General features: G+C 39.5%; 1 protein-coding gene across 3 annotated transcripts in view; it reads left to right on the top strand.

The window, feature by feature from the left end:
• NALCN (sodium leak channel, non-selective) overlaps positions 1–23,114 on the top strand; it is a 248,258-nt gene that overhangs the window by 162,646 nt on the left and 62,498 nt on the right. For all 3 annotated transcript variants that reach the window (XM_037377624.1, XM_037377625.1, XM_037377626.1), the window contains exon 16: positions 21,476–21,612. In XM_037377624.1, the coding sequence (XP_037233521.1) occupies positions 21,476–21,612 (137 nt within the window). The remainder of the gene's footprint in view (positions 1–21,475; positions 21,613–23,114) is intronic.

Here is a 23,114-nt window from a genome sequence, read left to right as displayed (position 1 = left end):
ATCAACGCTGCTGTCCAACTTGGTATCGTCTGCAAACTTAGTGAGGGTGCACTCGATCCCCTCTTCCAGATTGTTGGTAAAGACATCAAAAGGACTGGCCCCAGTACTGAGCCCTGGGGAACACCACTTGTGACTGGCCCCCAAGTGCACGTAACTCCATTTACTACCACTCTCTGGGCTCCACCAGCCAGCCGGCTTTTAACCCAGCATGGAGTGTAGCCATCCAAGCCATGAGCAGCCAGTTTCTCCAGGAGAATGCTGTGGGAGATGGTGTCAAAGGCTTTACTAAAGTCCGGATAGGCAGTATCCACAACCTTTCCCTTATCCATTAGGCAGGTCACCTTGTCACAGAAGCAGATGAGGTTTGTCAAGCAGGACCTGCCTTTCACAAACCCATGCTGGCTGGGCTTGATCCCCCAGCGCTCAGGATGATCTGCTCCATAATGTTCCCAGCACTGAGGTTAGACGGACAAGCCTGTAGTTCCCCAGATCCTCCTTCTAGCTGTTCTTGTAGATGGGTGGGCATCATGCTGGCTAACTTCCAGTCTTCTGGCACCTTTCCAGTTTTCCTGGACTGTTGATAAATGATGGAGAGTGGCTTGGCAAGCTCCTCCACCAGCTCCCTCAGTACCCCTGGGTGGATCCCATCTGGCCCCATAGAATTGTGCACATTTAAGAGGAACAGCAGGTCACTAATCATTTACTCCTGAACTTCATTCATGTACTTCATTGTGGTCCTCCTTATCTCTGTCTTCCAGATCAGGGGACTGAGTACCAAGAGGGAGATGTATTGGAATATGTATTTATTGAAAGAGTCCTTGAACCTCCCTTTTCCCTTTTATGAAAACCAAACCATAAACAATTCAAGTTTTGGAGTAAAGCACAGTTACACAGCTATCCATCCCAAACCATCTGTGATCTGAGATTTAAAGTGCAAAAGCCTGCATTATTCTGAAACCTGAACATCTGCAATAGTGAAGCTTTAAGCATTTTCACTTTTACCAACATTAACAAAACAAAAAAACAAACAAGCACACACACACACACACACCCCCGCACACACACACAAAAAAAAAGGAAAAAAAGAACCAAAGAAGGTTGTATTGAACAAGAATACTGTATTCAATAACCTATTGTTTTGGAACACTCCTTATGTTAAGTATATGCCTTATGCCTTTGGGTCTGGATAGTCGTATGGATTACAGAAGATGAAAATGTAATCCTTTAGTTGGTTTGCTCTGTGTCTTAAGTAAGATCCTGATATGTATTAACTAACTCTGGATTCATGAAAAGATTTATATGAGCTTAGAGAAAATCAGCTTCTTCCAATAGCTGCAAGTAATTTTAAGACTTGCCAGAGCTACTCTAGGAACTAAAACTGTTAATGCTGGCTGTCAGTTTTAATCTTTGAATTGTGATATCAACAGATCTGCATAAAGCTTCTCTAAAAAGACTTTCCAATGTCAGGTCTTGCACATTTACCACATCCTTTAACAATATCATATTCTTAGATTAAAGCCATTCAAGAAGCAATGGACACCAAATTTTCATGGGATATGTAGGATGCAGTCCCCCACAGTATAAAACTGTACTTTGGCTCTATGGTTCTGAACTGTCCTTCATCCTCTTACTCTTCTTCTTTTCATTCCTCTCATTGAAAACAGTGAATCTCTCAAAATTCTTAGAATTTGTTTCTATTTAAAATTATTAGAAGAAAATTATTTTCTGGTTCAGGTCTAGGAGATCAATTTTTTTCAGTTCATTTACTGAAGCTGTAGCTTATGTAGAAGTTCAGGAGTTGTAATTACTGCAAGAAGATTTTCTCCATAAGAGCCATAATGTGATCTTCATTTATATTTGGCACCACTTATACTTTCTTTTCTTCCAAAATGCATCTGTCTTGAAAAACTGACTTGAAAGTCTGCAATGCATTTTAGTATTAGTGAAAAAAAGTAGAATAATGTGGAAACTGAAAGTTGTAATTTGTAGGAGGTGGTAAGGGTTTCAACAATACTTTCTTCAGTGTAAAGTGTTGCTGAGAATGCAAGTTCTTATGTGTATGTGTAGGGGGTTTTCACTGGCTTTCTAAGCTTATAGTAATGTGACAATTTGGACTAAGCATGAGCAGGGGTGGGAGAAAGTTGTAAGTTCATTCACAACAAGATGGCCATTGTTTTCTGTTTTCTAGTGTGTAACAACCAAATTTTCTTTATCTTCTTAGTGTTACCTTGAAAATGAATAACATTATTATACAAATAAACTTGATTTGTATGATACTGTTCTTTCAAACCTCCTGTGTTACACATGCGTGTGTGTGCGCACACACACTTCTGCTATAAAGTTTTCTGTTAAGATCCCCAGTAACTAAAAAACAGTTATGTGTGCCACTGCAAAATACTAAGGCTGGCTTACTGGTGCAAGTGAAGCTGGCAGGAGCTTCAACATTAACTTCAACGGAATGAAGTAATATAAAGCTAAGGTGAACTGCAGTACAAACTACACAATGATCATAATCTCCGCTCAATATAATTTTGTGTAGAAATCCAGCCTTAGTTCAAGGTCCCTTGTGGGCAGCTGAAATGAATATGCTTCAAAATGGAGCTTCCTATACACCAGAGGAAGCATAAAATCTAGAATAACGTTATACAGCCACAGCAATACTTGGCGTGTGCTGGCCATCATAGTGCAGCAATGGGCACGGACAACATGGCATTGTCATTACCACTGCTGTCTTCCAGAACTGTCCTCACTATGTCAAGCCCAACCACGCAACAGTCACCCCTTGCATGGTTTCAAATAAAAACAGTGACCCGTAGGTCTGATTTAATCTTTTCAGACATTTCATTTCTTCCTTGCCTCTCCCACTACCTCTTTTAATTCTTGAGCTCCAAAAAGGCTTGCAGTATCCTTGTGAAATCTGAGGGGAATAGGGCGAGACCTGGCTTCGTTTTTAATTTGGGCAGGTCACTAAGGACCAGTCCTTATTTCTGTGGACGTCTGTGGTGGGTTGAACCTGGCTGGACATCAGATGCCCACCAAAGCCTCTCTATCACTCCCCTCTTCAGCTGGACAGGGAGAGAAAATATAACAAAAAGCTCGTAGGTCTAGGTAAGGACAGGGAGAGATCACTCAGCAATTACCATCACAGGCAAAACAGACTCAGCTTGGGAAGTTGGTTTAATTTATTACCAATCAAATCTCAAGAGTAGGAGAATGAGAAATAAAACCAAATGTTGAAACACCTTCCCCCCACCCCTCCCTTCTTCTTGGGCTCAACTTCACTCACGATTTTTTCTGCCCCCTCCCACCCCAAGCAGCACAGGGGGACAGGGAACAGGGGCTGCGGTCAGTCCATCACACAGTGGCTCTGCCGCTCCTTCCTCCTCACACTCTTCCCCAGCTCCAGTGTGGGGTCCCTTCTATGGGAGACAGTCCTCCATGAACTGCTCCAATGTGAGTCCTTCCCACGAGCTGCAGTTCTTCATTAACTGCTCCAGCTTGGGTCCCCCATGGGGTCACAAGCCTGGCCAGCAAACCTGCTCCAGCACAGGCTCCTCTTTCTATGGGCCCACAGGTCCTTCCAGGAGCCTGTTCCAGTGCAGGCTTCCCATGGGTTCACAGCCTGCTTCAGGCACCCACCTGCTCCGGTGTGGGGTCCTCCAGGGGCTGCAGGTGGGTATCTGCTCCACCGTGGACCTCCATGGGCTGCAGGGGGACAGCTTGCCTCACCGTGGTCTTCACCATGGGCTGCAGGGGAACCTCTGCTCCAGTGCCTGGAGCCCCTCCTGCCCCTCCTGCACTGACCTGGGGGGGGGCTGCAGGGTTGTTTCTCTCACATCTTCTCACTCCTTTCTCCAGCTGCAGTTGCCATTGCACCATTTGTTCATTTTTTCCCCCCATTTTAAATAAGTTATCCCAGAGGTGCTACTACTGTTGCTGATGGGCTCAGCTTTGGCCAGTGGCAGGTCCATCTTGGAGCCAGCTGGCATTGGCTCTGTCAGACACAGGGAAAGCTTCCAACAGCTTGTCACAGAACACCCCTGTAACCCTCCACTACCAAAACTTTGCCAGAAGTACACAATACAAGGCCTCTTACTATCACTTTAAAGCATAAAGCAAGTTCAATATGAGTGACACGCTAGCCTTTTGCTTCCATATTTAGCAAACAAGGACAAGAGTAATTCACAGAATCACAGAATCACAGAATGGTTGGGGTTGGAAGGGACCTCTGGAGATCATCTTGTCCAACCCCCTGCTAAAGCAGGTTCTCCTAGAGCAGATCACCCAGAGTCATGTCCAGGCATGTTGTGAATGTCTCCAGAGGAGGAGACTCCACGGCCTCCCTGGGCAGCCTGTGCCAGGGCTCTGTCACCCTCGAGGTAAAGAAGTTCTTCCTCATATTCAGGTGGAATTTTCTGTGCTGCAGTTTGTGCCCATTGTCCCTTGTCCTGGCACTGGGCACCACTGAGAGGAGCCTGGCCCCATCCTCCTGACACTTGCCCTTAAGGCATTTGTAGACATTGATGAGATCTCCTCTCAGACTTCTCTCCTCCAGGCCAAACAGGCCCAGCTCTCTCAGCCTTTCCTCATAAGGGAGGTGCTCCAGTCCCCTCATCATCTTTGTAAATTCTTTCAGTCTGATCTTTCTTTGTCTGGGTGAATTTACATTCTAACCTCACGAGGACGCCTTTTTACAGTGCATTGATACAGCTTTTTGGCACAATATGGCGTCCAGGCTCTGCTGAAATCTCTAAGCATTACTGTACTACCCATAAGACTTTTTAAAGTTTGGTGAGTGTTTTTGCTAGGAAAGATGAGAGGAAAGGGGTCCTCAGGCTTTCTCCTTTTTCTTTATATAAGTTCCTAGACTGTGATGATTGTGTCCTAAAGAAAAAGATGCATGATATGAACAAATAGAAATTTACTCTTGTATAACCAACTTCGGTAATTTCCATTTATGTATATAGATCCTTCAAAAGCAGTAGACAAAATACAGATCTTAGTTAATGGGTTTATGCTGCCATTAGTTGGGCTGTGCCGCTAACTCAGCATAGTAAAATAGTATTGGTTGTATGACTTGGCACAGTATTCTAGAAACTTTTCAAGGTTGTGGGTTTTTTCTTTACAGAAACCTAAAGAAACTCATTCCTGTTTTAAACTACTTGTGGTAGGGTAATCTTTGCAAAAACTCAGTGGCATATCTACTAGTAAAGACTGAGCCAGTCCTGTAAATGCTTAAATTAATAGAAAAACTACCATACATGTCATACAGAATTTTAGATTATAATGGCTTACAGCTATTTGTTTAAATATTAAAGCCCTGATCTGGTTAAAACTCACTGACACAAACCTTGTAGGAGCTAACCTTAAGGCTTGGGTTCATTCCTTCTAACCTGTGGCCTCAGCAATATAGTTGCATCAGTTCTCTGAGCGTTGGAGAGGAATAGGCTTCTTCAGAGACAGGGCAATACCTTAGCTGTGCTAAATTGTCTTCTGCAGATACCTTTCTCCCCGGCTTATTCTTTCCTGTGGCTGCAGTCCAGGATACCTGTTTTACTAAGCTAGGTGCTTTGTTTAATTGCTTGCGGTTGAGAGAAAGTAATTTAGTGTCAGGGTGCAACTTCTACTGGATAAGTTATTCAAAATTCAGTCACATTCGATTGTTATTATACCTCTATGCATAGAAGCAGTCGGTCTGTGGAAGTGCAGCTATTAAACATGCAAGCCCATATCAATTACTTTTACTTATAGGTCAGAGGATTCCAGACATCAGGTTAAAAACTAAGATGGGGGAGCAAAGGCATATGCAAGAAGCTTGTAGAAAAGGTATAATTCAGCTCCTAGCAAAGACTGAAGCATTTTTTATTTGCATTGACCACATCCTTCTGAAAAGAAATGTGTGTACTTCAGTCATGTTTAAAATATTTCACAAAGGTTTTAAAAAAGAGAAAAAACCCTAAAAAAGTAAAGAATCTTTATATTTTAAAACATACAAAAAAACCCTCGGAATCAGATTTTTTGGTTATACATCCAGTGTGTTGAGGTAGTTAAAAAATTTGCAATGTGCTGCATTCCATTCTACACTAAAAATAACAAGTGAGTTCTGGGAGAATGAGGTACCCTCTAGGCAGTAGTATAAGCAATCATGTTCGGGGCAAAAAAGCACCAATCAAAATGTCAGAACAAGCTCTTCTTTTTGCATTTTTTTTAATGTTATTTGAAAAGAGTAAAGGATATGAAGACCTCCTGAGTACACTTGCAGATGCATGTTTTTCTGTTCTAGGCATCTGATTATCATACCCTAAATGTATATTTTGTGTCTGCTTTCCAGCCCAACCATAAAAACGTGATATATAGTTTTACTCTCTAATACCAGCAGCCTATATGATTTGGAATCTACATAGACACGCATATGTGCAAACCGTTTCAGAATCATAAAAGTTTTCCTCCATTTCAGGTCCTACAGATATTTTTGTGACATATGTATATGTGAATGCAGGTGTACACACCCACCCACACAGAATAAACTTGTCAAATATACAGAGTTTTTCAAAGTGCCCTGCTTTTTACAGGTTACAGAATGACAACAAATCCCTTTTAAAATCAGGCCAGTTTTATGTAAGTGCTGAATATATTCCCAAAGCTTGAAAATGTGTGTGTGTGCCATATAATAATATTGTTCTTTTAAAAGAAAAAAATCTGAAATCCTTAACAGCTCCAACAGTGCGTCTAATGAGCTTTCTTGTGTTTAGTACTTTTTTTTTTTTTTTTTCCCCCACTGGGCATGTCTTAATTCCACGAGATTATTTTATCCATTTTCATTAAGGAAATGATGTGGTGTACCTGCATATCTTTTCGTAATGCCAGTGGACTGTCCTAAGAGTCCTGCTAGAGACTTTTACTTTGGTGAACCAAGTGTACTGCGTTCAAATGTAAGTCCTTTCAGACTGCTGGGGTAAGGATACCTTCTGGTAACCCACGTCTCCCTTCTAGCTCTAATAATATCAGTATTGATGTCACCTGAAAGTAGAACCAAGACATGGACGGACAGTCACTTGACAGTTTCTTGTAACCAATTTGATACAATTTCACCATCTATGTTTTTGCTTAAAAAAAAATTAAAATAATGCCAATATTCTGTGCTTAGACGTTTATTATAAAGTTTACTGAGGAAGAACCCTGTAGGCTGGGAAAACAGCAGCAGCTGTACTGTGTCAAAGTAAAGGTCCTCCGGCTTCAATAGCTAGTCCCTGACAGTGGCCAGTAAAAGGTGTTTAGGGACTAGCATCAGAACAGGGAAGGCACATAGTGATATTTCATTCAAACTGGAGTGACAGTCTGTCTCCAGGGATGTGGGAACTTCCAGTGTCCAATGTGGTATATCTTTATCCAGTACTTCTTGAAGGATTTTTTCTTACATGTGTTTGTTAAATCTATATATTTCTAGCATTTACTGCTTGGAGTAGCAAAGATAAATTTAACGATGCAGTATGTAAAAAAAAATCTTTTTCTACTTATAAATCTACCACTTGATTATTTAATTCAGTGCCCCCTAGCTCATGATGTACGGTCATTGCAGTCAAATGCTGCCACAGTGTTCTGTCCAACATGTCATGCCTGTTATTACTTCCACTGTATTCTGTCTTTGTGCACCTGTACATGCAACTTTAGAATCTGACCAAAGGGTTTTTTCACTGGGTAAGTATATTTGAAGTGATCTGCACTTGCAAGTAAATTTGGCGGTTTAACTAAGGCATCTTGGAAAAAGTCATCTTTAATTTTCATTACAAACCCTCTCAGTTATTTTCTAAGTAAATAAATCAACATGTGGGATTACTAGGATAGAATTTGTGTAACATCGTTTCCTGGAAATTATTTCCTTTTTAACACTAATTCAAAATATCTAGTCCCTAATAGAAAAAATACTAGGAAGGCAGTCTGAAATAATCAGAGGTCCCGTCTCCTTGCATCCAGTTAGCTTGCTGATGCTTTACTGGTACTGTTTTTCAGGGATTTCATCTTTTTGCTTTCCCTTTGTCTCCATTTGTTCTCCTCAGATCTCCTTTCTGGTGAAGCAGCTTAGTATTTGAAAGCAAGCTGTTTCTAGGGGAAGTCCAGGGCATTCAGATGCAGTAATTATTCATTCAGGAGATAGTTTTGACCCTTCTGCTGTTAATACTAAGGACTCTCACAGTCCTAGCAGTGCAAACATAATTTTTGCAGACCTGCTAGCTCCTTTATTCAGTGAGGAGCAGAACTGTTCTCACACTTTATGACCCAGCTGTACTTTTCAGTATGAAGGAGTTTCCTTTTTCTTCCTTCTGCCCCTGCCCAGATTCTTGATGAGTAGAACCAAAGCACATAGCTCACTACTGCCTTTATGGAGGGACACAGGGAACAGTGGTGGGTCAAATACTAGTATTTGATTTTTCAGGCACCTGGCTCCAAAACCTATGCTGAGTGATATCTCAGAAGAGAATTTTTGTTTGTCAGTAGAGGAAATGGAGAAAAAAGGATTTGGAGGCTTCCTACCTGTTGGACTTCAGTGTTTTAATATGTATAGGACCACCTTGTAAACCAGGAGCAGAGCTGTAAAAAAATCAAAGGCTTTGATAGAGGCATTAAGAACCATCTAGATATTTCTTCCTTTTCTAAAGAATTCTTTTCTTTTTTTTTTTTTCTTTTTTCATCTTGATCATACCTATTAGTGACAAGCTACAAAGCAAAAACCTCATCTGATCCTGATTGTCTTGCTGCACCCCATTCTGGGATGCTGAACACGTTGGGTCAGAACACATTGCCAGAGCCCTGTACCTTTCACCCAGCACCTCCAGGCATTCAGCAGATCTAGGAAGATGCCAATGACAATTTCAGCATCACTTCCAAATTTTTTATGCTGAGGTTTCAGCATTAAAGTGGGAGTTTCAGCATGGGGATTTTTCATGAACATATTGTGCGAACAAGGTGTTATAACTGGTATATCTAATTTAAACACACTCAGCATAAATATATATATGTGTGTGTGTGTGTGTGTGTGAATGTGTGCATGAAATTCAAGCTTTTAAAGCCTAGTTAGATTCACTTGCCTCCAGAGTATTTTTATTCTGAGGACAGTGCTTGAGGTAATTCCAAATGGGAAATAACTGCAAAACAGAATAAAAATGAAAATTACCTTTTCATTATATCTGATCCCACGTAAATGGATTTTTAACAAGTGGCAGGAAAGATACGTGTCAAACACATTTTATTAACAAATGAAAAGTACAACAATGGTTCAAAACGGAATTTTAAGTACTACGTAAAATGCATTAAATCCTTCTTTTCCGCACAGAGGGAACATAACAGAAAGTTCACAAAATTCAAGTTGGTCCTCCATTCCCAGGCTGTATGCAGAGCATTTGAAGTAGCTCTATTTCAGAAGTAGTAAACTTTACAGAGAATATGTCCATTTCTAGAAAACAAGCTGTCCCTTCAAGACTGGAAAACATAGTCATCTAGAAAACTGCTTGTGCCAGACTCTCCTTTGTTAATAACTAAGAAAGTTTTTAAAGTCTCCTGAAGGCTGTAGCTTTGTAGCTTCCACCTTTGGGTTTGTTTTTTTTTCTACCTCTTACCTCATCTATCAACTTTTTTAAAAGCAGTATCAATGGATCATAAATTCTGGCTTATATATCTGGTGCCCAGTAACAAAATAAACATTTAAGTATTAATTCAGTGTCAACCCCTAGTATATGCAATACAGTATTATTTGTCATGAAAATACATAAAATTCAAGAGGGGTTCTCTTGGAAGGTTTTATTGTATAAGATAGGGACCTTTGCAAATGCTAGTCATAGATCATATTCAAAGCACACACTTTTCAGGGAGGAGAGATGGGAGTCAGATTTGCTATGGATGTGTGAATAGCAGTAACAAAAATGAATGTAAATTTCTGCTGCTTCATTTATATCACCAGGGAAGAAAGTGCTTACCTAGCTTTTATATCACCGGGAGCTCATCTAATCTATTTTTTTGTTTTATTTGGTTGATACCTAAGAAAAATGCAAGTGCTTTTCAGGACATACAGGTGATTCTAGATACTCCATCCTCTGAATTAAGGGACAGTCCTGTAACTGTTTGAAAGGAAGGAGGGGGCTTATGTAATATTTCTCATTATTTTTATCGCAATTGCACCATTTAAAACTCCGTGCTGTGTTTGCTTTTGGGTCCTTCTAGGTCATACAGGTCTGCATGGCCTTTTCTGAACTGTGTTTTAGGCCCATAGGAGTTTGTGGATATATGCGCTTGTGTACGCATTGTACATAAACTTCGTATACTTATAAAAAGTAGAAGCCTGGCCTTTGCATGAGATTTAATTCCTTGTCCAGTCATTAAAATAAACTAGCTGCTTAGAAGGATGAATTAGTTACATTTTTACTGAGATTTTTAGGTACCTGAGTGTCCGTCACTCACTCACTTTCCACTTAGAATTCAGAGGACTTCTCTTTGTAGTTCCTCAAAAATGGATCAGGAACTCTTTTTAAAACATGACAGAAGATGAGGAAGCCTGCATGGTTTTCCTGCATAATATGCAACAAGTAGGAGCACTATTTCAGAACTAAGGGAGAGTTCTTATTGAAATCTCCCCCTTTAAAGAAGCAATCCATCACCACAAGAACACAAAGAGAAACATCCTCATCTCTTGTGAAAGGGAATAACGGAACGCAGGAATCTAGCACAGGCTAAAATTTTATCAGCAAATCGGTGTGGGAGAAAGGGCAACCAGTAAAACCCAACTATCTTTGTTTTCATCTGATCCAGCTAGGAAAGTTCCTGAAGTAATTGGGATCAACCTCTGTGTCCTTTCAGTTACCACTCATATAGGTTTGCCTCTGCATGTCCTTTGGTTAAATTAACTTCCTGTGTGTATTTCTGTGCTGGAGAAACACTGTAAAACTCCAATTAATGTAAAATTCAGGCCACCTGTGTCAAATTAAATGTTCTGTGTCTGGTTCAAAACAAGCAAAGAAACCACAAGAAGGCAAGGGGCAGCAAAGACAAAGTCTCTCCTGTTTAAAGAAATATACTGGTTTCTGGCCTCAGCTACAGCTATGAATTTCTTCTCACCTTCAGTTTCATTTTCTCAGGGTTAACTATATTCAATTACAAAAATCTGTCCACCGTGTGTGTTTCAAATACTCATGCAAATCTAAGTTATATTAATCACCTTCTCACAGAATCTGACAAAGCCTAGTAGTGATGTGAACAAAGGTACAAGTTTTCAAGAGATGGCAGATGCATATACACAACAGTCAGACTGAAGAGCATAATTATCTGTTGTCTGAAAGTTCATAGTTATCACTAAATCATAGAATTGTAGAAAAGTCTAGGTTGGAAGGGACTTTTGGACAGCATCTGGCCCAACCTGCTGTTGAAAGCAGGCCATTAGATGAGATTACCCAGAGTCCTGTCAGGCCAAGTGTTTAATACCTCCAGTGATAAAAATTCCATGGCTTCTCTGGGCAACTTAATCCAATTATTGTCATCATAGTGAAAAATTTCTTTGTTTTATCTGGACAGATTTTTTCATGAAGCAAATGGTGCTTTCTGCCTCCTATTCTGTGATGAAGTCTCCTTGTGAAGAGGGTGCCTCTGTATTCTCTAGAACTACATTACAGAGAAGATCTCTGTGGCCCCTCCACAGACCTTCTCCAATTTTGCAGTCCCAAACTAATCAGTTATGTGGAGATGAGATCAAGTGTACAGCCTCATACATATTTAGCTGAATACATTTGATGAAACAAATCCACATCATAATGGTATTTATAATAAAAGCACTGGGAACAAACAAAAAAAATACTGTGCACTGTGGTTGTGATTCACTTAGCTTGTCCTGTGAGTAAGACCAAGAATAATGCATTCATTGTCACATTTGGGACTTAGGTTAAAGTGTTTTTAGGAAGATTTGTCTGGCGTCTCATCTAAATTGTATTCCGTGTTGCAGATGAAGCATTCTTGTCCCAGCCACAGTGATCATGAGTAATTATCCTTTTTGTCTTTGTAGACATCCTTTATGTGTTAGAAGTTGTTATTATATTGATCTGTGCCAGTAAAGTATCCTTTTAGAGGAGTGTCCATAGACACTGCAGCACACCTAAAAAGAAGGGAGCATAGGCTGGCATGGTCACAACCCACAGAAACAACATGCGACCTGCTCCACAAGCACCTGCATCATGATCTGTGACAAGTATGATTCAACATCTACACGTAACTGTTTCCATCTCAAGCAGCACTCACAAATTCATAGGGAACATATAGGTTGTCTTTGGAATCTGGAATTAGGCTCACATAGCTTAGGTATGTTTCCTACCATGCAGATGGAACTAAGTAGTAAGTCAAGCTGGATATGCCTTAAGTCCATACCAGTTTAGTGGTGATCTATCCCATGTAATACCCCAGAATATGCATAAAGCAGCCTATAAAAATCACATGGAAGAAAGGTTTTGCATGTATGAATGAAATTCCAGTGTTCCTATACTTCAGTATTAAGAGGGTCTAGGTCAAAGTTATATTTTATTAAACTTTGAGCAGGAAAAACAGATTCTCTGCAGACTGAGTCTTTTATCCCTATGACCTTGCTATTCTTCAGCATTTTATATACCTCTGACTGTATCCTGATAGGAAGTCAAGATGACTTCCTGGGTCAATCGCACCCAGGTTCTCTGAGTGTCTTCAGCTCTTTTTAAGTAAATGGGAGCTGCCTGTGGTGAGAACTTTTGAAAGTCTGTCTGCAGTTATCATCTCCCAGATTGGCTCTATTTTTCTGCAAGCCCAGCAGGGCAGTCGAAGTTGTGTATCTTGGCTACACATAGGTAAGCGCCCTTTACAAAGCTACCTCCAGGGATCTTCCTTTGTGCAGGGTCTGGGATAGGTAAGCAAACATTAAAGAGTCTCTGAATTGTCCTGCAGTGGTACTTCCTTTGCTTCCTGAGCAGAAGCACTCTTTCAGGTTGTAATGAATTTTACCCTGAGTCCTGAAGATGAACATGTACCTAATCAATATTGAATTATTGTATTTGTACAAGAGCAGAATTCATACATCTTGTGCTTTTGTTCACTTGAAAATATTTTAGTTGCTTTTTGTTCATAAGATATACAATTAATAACAAATAATGATGCCTAATTTAAGTGAAGTCTCAAGCAGTTTCCTCTAATGAAATGGAGCATGTAATGCATTTTTTATTACAATGGCTATTCTTTTGTGAATCACTAACCTTTGTATAGAAACAAAAATATTTCTGCTACTTATCCCAGAGGAAAAATAATGAATATGAAAATGGTAAAGCTGCCTTTATATGTGAAAAAGCTATTAAAACAATATTTATGCATGTTAGTATTAGATGTATGTTTCATTTCCATTGTCTATTTTAAATTGTCCATTTGAAAATGTATCTACCCCTGAACTGTTTTAAAATAAGGGTGGTGTTTATCTTATCCAGGATAAGCCATTTTATCTTATCTAAACTAGGGCATCTTCTCTAAGCTAATAATTTAGCTGATCTGTATCAAGAGATAGAGGTGACCAGGACTTGCCATCTCTAAAGCTGGCTGGCCAGCACAGCCTGACTTGTACGTACAGCTAAGTTATTTTCCCTTTCCAAAACTACCTACCACTTAAATCCATACTGCCTACTGAGAATGTCCCCAGCTGCGATAAGCCCCAGACTGTGCTCAGCTATGATCGGGGCGAACGCTAGCTGGGCAAGGCCAAAACTGTGCACGCAGCCTTGCTAACAGCGTAACACAATGGACAATCTTATTCCAGTTCTTAGGCCCGTATCCCAGTACATGACTTGTATAGGTGTAGCCTTACAATGTTTTCAGCATTCAATGAAGGAGTCATCCTGAGGTGAATATTCCATCTTAATTATCTTACTCTCATGGCTGAACTTACTGAACTGACCTCTTCAAGTGCCTCTTCATCACTTCTGGCTGTAAAGAGAGACTAAGGCAACCATAACTTAATTAACTCGGGTAGGTACCTCATTCTAAAGACAAGAAGGTTTAATATGGTCTAGTAAGCACATTCCTGGGGCCCTGATTATGGATGCTGACCATGCAGAATCTCGGATCTCATGTGTTTTTAAAATGGTATCGTTCTTGCCACTGCAGAGGGGAAGAAGATTTGGAAATACAACTAAAGTGTAATCAGTGTATGAATGTTTGCCTGAGTCTGTAGACAGTATGAAGTAATAGCTCTGAAAAATTCATCTTACTTGTCTAAGTTAATCAAAGGGAAACTCTCTGACACACTGGATTCCTGTCCTCTATTAAGTAAATGGACTAAATCTTAGTGAAATTTTGCTAGAGGAGTTTTGTACCATTTGAATTGCAATCACATCTTGTCAGCAGCATTTGTTCCTGAAGAACTGATAGGAGCTACAATTACTGGAAGGAAGTTATTAAAAAACCCACATTTGTGAAACCTTGCTCAATATCTTATTAATTTGGAAGACTTCATGCAAAATTGAAGAAAAAGTTATTTAAATGAACAATTGGGAAATAGCAGTCACAGAACCAAATCCTACTACACACAGCATATAAACCCTGTGACACAGAAGAGTTGTTTATAAACAAAACAAATCTTGTGTGTGTAAGAAATACACATGTAATCTTGTTCCTCCATCTGCTAGGATTTTTTTCGGTTTATTTTACCCCTTTATTATCAACAGTGTCATCTCTGCTGTGAATGCCAGCACCACTGTAATCATATTTTTTGGTACATTTCACTGAAGATTCCCCAAGGTAGCACAGAATATGGTTAAAATCAATTTAGATTCTGTTTTACAGGCACTCCCTACCTGGGAGAATTTGTTACTGCTTGCCATGTCCCCATTTCTTTCAGTGAGCCTGCAGGGTGAAATTCACAACTGGTACATCTAGGCAGTTAACAGAGGACAAGAGAGCAAGCTTGAGCTTTCATCCCTTGCCCATGCATGCATGGTACTTAACTCTTCACTCACTGCTGGTTCTCTCCTGTACCTCCAGCTGCTTTCTCCAGAACATTACTTTGGTGTAGCTCAGGGAATACTTTAGTTGAGGGACTGCTTTGGAAGAAAGCACAGACAAAGCCTCACCAGGTTGGACTCTAAGCCACACACTCCTGTAATGCTATCCCACCTTCAGCCAAACTCACAAGCCCTTCTCCTTCTCCGAGTAGGCAACACACGACCCAAATGTCGTCCTACGGAAGTGCTGCTCAGGAGAATTGCATATAAAAGCTCTTATGTTGTTTTAGAAGAATTGGGAAACCTGTGGAAAAATAACTTGTAATTATGTCTCATGGCCACCACACAGGGCCTAGAGTAACCAAGAGCCAAATATTATGGCTTGAGGTCAGCAAGTACCATCTGACCTTAGGCATGGGGTTAGGCCCTTGACAGTCTTTTATATAGCACTATAGACATACTAAGATCTACACATCATACATTCCGCTTTTTCACACTGCAAGTGTTACTTTTACAAAATTCAGTTTGATCTTTTTTTTTTTAATCTTAATTTCCAGATCGGTTTTTGTCTTCCTTTTTTTCATGGTGCAGTTTGATCAGTCAAAATTGAGCTGCTGCTTCATTGATAATAGAATTGCAGGTGTAAACAATAGTAACTGAACAGCTGATTTGTGTTGAACTTTAAGTCAAACGCAGGTTCAAAAATGTTGATACAAATTCATGCCAAAGCTGTATGGGCTGTGAAAGCTTACTCGTATGTGTGTCTTCTTTTAGTATAGCTCATTCATGTCCAAAAAATTTATCAGGTCTGTACAATTTCAGGATAATAACAGAAAGGGAAAAAGAGGCTCATTTAATCTGCCTTTCTGATTTCTAGTTGATTAATTTACATGTCATTTAATGCTAATTAATTGGATTTCATCCAGAGCTCTCTTTGACAATTTGAAGGTGATGGTAAATCTGAGAATTTGGGTAAGTAAAAAAATCTGGAAAATGGTTGGATGGGTGCCGGTATCAGTTTGTAATGTCTTTCATCCACGTGCACTTTCATGCTGAAAGTGTTTTGTGTTGGAGCACATACGATATCCTGCTAAGAGTGTGACACAGATATTGTATAGTCACTTTATTCTTCAAATACAGCCCCTAAAGGAGATTTGCTGTGAAAAGTGTTGATATATAGCAGTGCACTATAATGTATCAAACAATATTAATTTAAAACTATCCTGTAGTGAGACCTCCTGAACTTTCTCAAAAGGTTTGAACTATCCAGTCACCGTGAAATTACTCTGGGCATCTGGCCAGTTCCCAAATAAACTGTGTGTACATCAGCAGCAAAGCTTTTAATTTTGAACGTGATTGATCTCAGCCTGTTATGAAAACTGTCAACTAAAATGAAAGAGTTAGAGCATTGCAGTAAATTTTTCATAATAATTTCATTTCATTTCAATATTTACAGAGCATTTTAAGTTAAATTTCGCATACACTTGCCTCACAGACCATATGAAATCGACATCTTTCAACTCTTTGTGTTTTGCACATTACTAGCTCTTCTTCCATGATCAGAATTAAATGAGTAAGAACAAAACAAAAAGTTAGGAAGGGTAGGTCTTATCCCTTTGGCTATGGTTAACTCTGTTTCTTCTCTGGCATGTTCTTACCAAAGTGTCAGTGTCTTAGAAGCTCAATGACTGTGTTAAATTTGAGCTTTCCATTTGCTTTGCCAAGAACGTTACTTTCAAGGATGCTTCTGTCTCTAAATGCAGATTGGTGATATTAAGAGATACTCACCTTAGTTAGCCCTTTGAACTGTTCAACTGATCTTGTTCCAGCTGCTGGAGCACTTCCATGTTCCAGGCTGTCAGCTTCCACCTGAGCCCGTAAAGAGACCTCTGCATGTGCAGGCACTTCTCACATCCTGCTTCCGCAGGAGGGGGTGTAAGCTGGAGGGCAGGTGTTACACTGCCCTGCATTCACCTGCAGATCTGAAGTGCACTGTGACATGTCTGTTCTGTTGAACATAGGGAGAGACTATGGGAATGCAGCTTTCCTAGTCAGGTCCTCCTGCCTGTCTCACTCCATTGCTTTAATGCTGTTTCAGCAACTGCAGTCACTATCAAAGAAGTTGCAGTATGCACTTTAAAAGAACTCACTGCTTTCACCCTAACCACACTTCCAGTGATTAATATCTGGGTGACTATGGTACTACAGTCTTTTAACATTAAAAAAAAAAAAAATTAAGAACCACCATTTATTGCCTTGCTTTCTTCTTCAGGTTCTACGTAACACCATGTATACTGTGTGGCTCAAATACTGTAACATAGCGGCTTTTTTTTAAGTTTTAAATATCACACTTTCATTTCTGAAAAATGGATGAGAAAGCTTTAGCAGCTGGCAGAGGTGAGATGGTTTTGTGGTGTGGTTCTATTGGCCTTGTGGGACCAGTGTGGTTACATGGGAGATGCCAGCTTTCTGCTGGGAAGGCTGCTGTCTCCAGCAGGGCAGTGATTGCTCTTCTAACCATTCCAGCACAATTGTCTGGCCACAGCCAGCATTCATCTGCATTAGAAAGATAATCCTGCCCCTTTTCTCACTAGTCATTACCTGCTGTCTCTTTTATTGCATCTGCCTCTGTCCCAGTCTTCCACTTTCACCACTATTCGTGCTATTCTGTGTATTTAGGACAACCACTTACAGGTTCTCTACAGTTTTAAGGGCGCAGATCTTAATTACCCTAAAGCTGGTTTTAGCAATCACCTTTTTGTAACGAAGCCTTGAAGTCACAGATAAATGTACAGCTGAAGCTGCATTAAGTAGTATGGTTGAGATATATAACGCCTGGGCTGCACCATGGGAGAAAATCAGTGCAATGAAGCAGTTGCTGCCGCCACCACATGTACAATGTGTGCAGTTCAGAGGGTTCTGCTTCAGAAGATTCAGGCTCACACTGAACTACATGCCCCATCACACATGGGGTTTGAAGTCACCCTAAGGACCAGTCATTGGTCATGATCCTTAGGTCAGTCTCGGTGCCTGGAGTGCATTTGTGTGTAACCGAGGTGGAGCTTGCAGTTTTGTTTCCTCCCAGAAGAAAACACAGCTCATAAACTAAACCAGTGAACAGCAAGTGCTGGTGATCAAAGGATTCACTTCAAGCTGCTCTGAACCAAACAGAGACACAGCCATAATGCCTTTTGGGAAGAAAAAAACACAAATACACTTTCTTCACCAATAAATCTGCCTTTCTCACAGCTGACTTTTGTATTGATCAAGACAATTATGTAACAGATCAGGGAGAGGTTGGATTTCAGGGACCTGTATCTGAACATATTATTCAGGCTGCCACTGGAATCCCAAATTAAAATTTCCCCTCGTCTACTCCTTACCATTTATGTACTATTTGGATAAATTCTTCTGGTCTAGGTTCAGAGCAGACAGTTGTACTGTATGTATTGTGCCATTGAATATGCCCTGTAAACTCAAGCACTGTGGAAATAATGTAGATAGACATAAATACCTTCTATGGCTTTACAGCCAAAAATTATTTTTACTGTTCTAACAGCCGCAAGAGAATTTAGCCAGGCCAGGCTGACAAAATATTCATGAATTGTTTCCAGTAGGCTCTTTGGGGCTGGAGATCAAGGGCCATGCAAAGCAAATCAAGTCAGTGTGCCAATAGTAATAATAATAAATAAAAAAATACAAATCATGAAAAGAATGGCCTGATATTTTATTTGGGGTTTGGCTGTTACTTGAAACACTCTGCACCATCACTGCTACATTTCAACATAATCCTGTACCTTTACAAAGATGTGTGGGTTTTATGGTTTAAGAAAGTTGAAATCTAAAGGTTTTAAGCAGCAATACCAAATAGGATGTATGTCATGCGGAGCAACAATTACACCCTTAGTGCGTGGAGAAGAATTTAGTGAAGTTAAATGCCTCACGTCTCTCAATATGTAATATTATCACAGCATGAGTAATTGGAGATATTCTATAGAAGTGCTTTGACTTTCAGTTATTTTAAAGCCTATCTTGAATCATTCTCCTTTTTAGACAGGGGACATTGCTGTCCCCTTCCTTACCTTTTGAATGGTACGGTTTCCTGCTTCCAAGGTCTCCCTGATGTGTTCTGCATTGAGAGTTTGCGCAGCATTACAATCTGTCATATGCTCTGTACTCTATAGACTGACTTCTGTGAACAGGAGTTCGTAGGTGTAAGAGGCATTGTCCATGCCAAAATCTGCATATTTAGGCAATGATGAGGTACTAAATAGCAAATGGCAGAAACTGGAAACCTTTTTCCCCCCTAATAATTACCTTTTCCCAAAGCTTTTCAACAGTACAGTGTTGCAGAAAAGTCCCAGTAGATTATCCAATTAATTTCCTTGTCAGTGAGTAGTTTCTTTCTGCAGTACTTTGGTATTTCAAGGGGTTTGTCTAGTCCGAATTTGAAATGATGAGGTATTTCCCTCCAGAGACCTCTCTGAACACTCTGATCTCCCTGTAAGGACAGTAATTTTTATTCTCATCCTATAAATTTCCTTTCTTAATTTCATCCTCTCATTCCTATATTTTTGGTACTCTATTATATTCCTGAAATAATTTGTTTTCAAGTATTTCTTACCTAAGTTTACATTGTCTCCCCTCCCCTTAAATTATTGTCAGTTACGGTAGATGTGGCATAAATATTGGATCCCTTTAGTCTTTCTCTCCTTTTTTCTCCCGTGGCCCAGCTGGCTGATGCAGCTCTCCCCTGGTTTTCATGGCTCTCTTCTGCACTATTTTAGCTTGTCAGTGTGAGACTAGTAAGATGGTATTTAGAAATGAAAACATGCCCAGGTGTGGTCTCTTCAAAGCAGCACAGAGAGGAGCTGTGGACTTCTGTACCATTTTCTAAACCTATATGATACCTAACCAACAGAGGTTTGTTTTGAGCATAGCCTTTGGCTGGTAATATAATTGGTGCCCAAACTGCCCTTTTGATGCTGTGCTGAAGGACGAGTTCTTGTTTAGTTTCTGCTCTTATTCTTGCTCTAGTATTTTTTTCAGCCTGTTATTTCTGGCCCCTATTTCTAAATCTGTTTTTTCCTTGTCCAATGTGGTATTTGCAATTCTTCACATTTTAATATCAAGTGATTTCATTCATGTCATCATTTCTTCCTTTTAAGGATCATTAATAAAGCAGTTAAATAGGACTGGACATAATGCAGATTTATACAATATTCCCCTTCTATTCTGACTCAGTGCTTTACCATTAATCATTAGCCTTTGTTTGTAGCTCTTCAAACAGTTTTCAGTCCACATGACAACTTATATCCAACGTAATACGAATTGATTTTCAGTTTAAGCTGTCCTATGACTGGAAGTGGTGATGTTGCGGATAGCATGACTGCAGCAGAGCAGTTGTTCTATAGCATGCTGCGGGAGCATGCATTTCACTAGGCAGTGCAAATGAGAGTTAGAACTCCATTTGACTTCCTGGGCAATTGCCCCTGGTAAAAATCTATAGCTGATGTCTATCAGCAGTATTCCCTGCAGGTGCGGATGGTGAAAATCTGTTTTAAAATGTAAGCTTCTAAGCCTATGCTCACAAGCAGGTGGGAGAGGAACTGAAATAATTCCAGTTAGATATATGCTTACTGAAAGAGTATGCAATACAGGTATCATTTAAAAGAAATGTAAAAATTAATTTCACTGATTCTTTTTGTCTTGGTACTTTGTTGCAATGACACAACCAAACTGCTACATAAGGTAATGGGAATTCAGAAATCATATCTCCATAGCATTTCTCTTTTCTCTTCTATCATTAGATCTATATATCATCTGTCCATGCAGATAGATGTATCTGCCTTTTGTGTACTTAAATGTGTGGTATTCCGTGGAATAACACTTTGTGAATACATATAAATGCAACATTTTTTATGTGACTTGATGCAGCTCAGTATCAGAATGGCTGATGTAGATGGATTCTTTTAAGTCCTTTATTATTACTTATAATATTCATCTAAATGTAATTTTCCTGTTATTTTCATCTTCTGAGAGCTGGATTCCTTTAAAATTGCTCCCTTTTAAAATGCTGTGTTCTATTTGGATATCGAAGAGCTGTCAGCATATACACAAAGATGTGCCTAATAAGAAAAGATCATGGATGTTTATTTCATAAAGTGTTAGGGATCTGTGAAGAAAACGGAAATAAGCATATTGAATAGGACACTAATATGCTTTGTATTTTAAAATTAAAATTATTAACAATCCTCCCATTTTATGACTTTCAATTAAAGGCATGGTATTGTTAGGTATTTGCCAGCTTCTAACACAAGCAGACCAATAAACTCCCGAGTATCAAATTTACTCTCTGTAGTTCTTTGCTGCCATCTTCTGTTTCCTTAAATGATTGCCATTATTGTTTGGATTCTGAAAAACAAGGCTGGGATATTGCAGACTGAAATATCCCTTGCTGTCATTTTTTTTCATTTCCTTGTTTTCAGCTAAAGCAAAGTGAAGCAAATGCAGATACAAAGGAGAAGCTTCCATTGCGTCTACGCATCTTTGAAAAATTTCCGAACAGGCCACAAATGGTGAAAATCTCCAAGCTTCCTTCAGATTTCACAGTTCCAAAAATAAGGTATTGAAATATTTCCTTTGCTAGTATACTGTAAACTTGTCTGGAGCCATGTAGCACCCAAAATATTAAACTCTTTTACTTGTGGATTAGGCAGGTAGTTCAGAAAATAAGAAATTAAATAGAATTAACATTGGCATCGGAAGGATGTGACATTTTTGATTTACTCATTTTTACTTTTGAAAAAAAAATAATCTTAGCACTCCTTATAACTTACTCATGAAAGCAACTAGATGACCAGAACCAACACAAGTTGAATATGATTGAAAAGTGTGTTGTAGTTTCTCCACTCCCATTTGGATTTTAGATTAGTGGCTGACATAGACAACTTACAGTAGTCTAATCGGTTTTCCTGTAGCTTTTTAAAGATAAGGTCAACTGGCACCAAATCATTAGAGGGGTTAACAGGCCATCCAATACCAGTTACTCTGTGATGACCTTGTCCCCTATTTGTATTTGCATAGTTACCACTTTCCTGTAAAACTCACCTTAACAAAGCATCAGACCCTCAGTTGTCTACTAGATCATTACTTACAGGACAATTATTCTTGTGCGGTACCAGAAAAAGCTTATAGGAATTCAAGGGCTGCTCTGGCACATACAGGCTGCTAAGACTGCTGAAACAGCACAGGATGGCCAAACAGGTCCTCTGGCCATGCCCATTCCAATATCCCCACTAAGCACATGCCAGGAGAGATGACGATGTGAAAGATGGCTGTCATTGTTCTGGGCCTCCTGAGGATAAATTTCTTTTGATTAGATTCACAAGGAAGCTAAGGCAGCTGGTATTACTTGCTTGTATCAGTTGAATGAAAGGAATAATGCTGGACAGAAAGGTCAGGAAAAACAACCTTCCAAACCTCAAGGAAGCAGTCATAGATGTTTTAGTATCAAAATACTGTTAGGTTATATATCGAGGGCATTCTTCTCCTAGTCTTAGTCTTTTTGAGTATTTCTTTCTAGCTTTCTTTCCCAGCATACCCTAGACTAACATGTGATCATGCCAACTGCTTAAATAGGCTTCAAAGTATTACTAGAAAATCATATATTAAATCTGAAACTATTGTACTGCGTAGAATTCTCTCTCCAGATAAAAATTAGTTTTGACATAGTCAATTCACACTGAAAATAGGGCAACTCTACTAAACTTAAAATACAGCAGGATAAATGTACATCTGTTGTAAACAGAAATGCTCCTACATTTTAAACATGGCATATGTGAGACACAGAATTGCTGAAGCGCCTTAATACTGGCATTCAAAGGAGCTATATGAACAGATGTTGTTTGAAGTCTTCAGGAAAGAATTTCTTGCAGAGAGTATGTTTCCTTTGGATTATATCAGCATTTGATTTACAGAGAAGTAACAACTCACTGTTTAATGAGCTCAAAAGAGCTGAAAACTGCAAAAGGCACTTCAAATATTTAGCACTTTAACTGGTAAATAAATAAACAAATGAATAATAGAAGGAATAAAATTATTCTCTTCAAAACTACATGCAAGCCA

The sequence above is a fragment of the Falco rusticolus genome, chromosome 2 (genome assembly GCF_015220075.1).
Source record: "Falco rusticolus isolate bFalRus1 chromosome 2, bFalRus1.pri, whole genome shotgun sequence".
NCBI lineage: Eukaryota > Metazoa > Chordata > Aves > Falconiformes > Falconidae > Falco > Falco rusticolus.
Note: the sequence above shows the minus strand (reverse complement) of the source record. Positions and strands in the feature narration are given on the sequence as shown.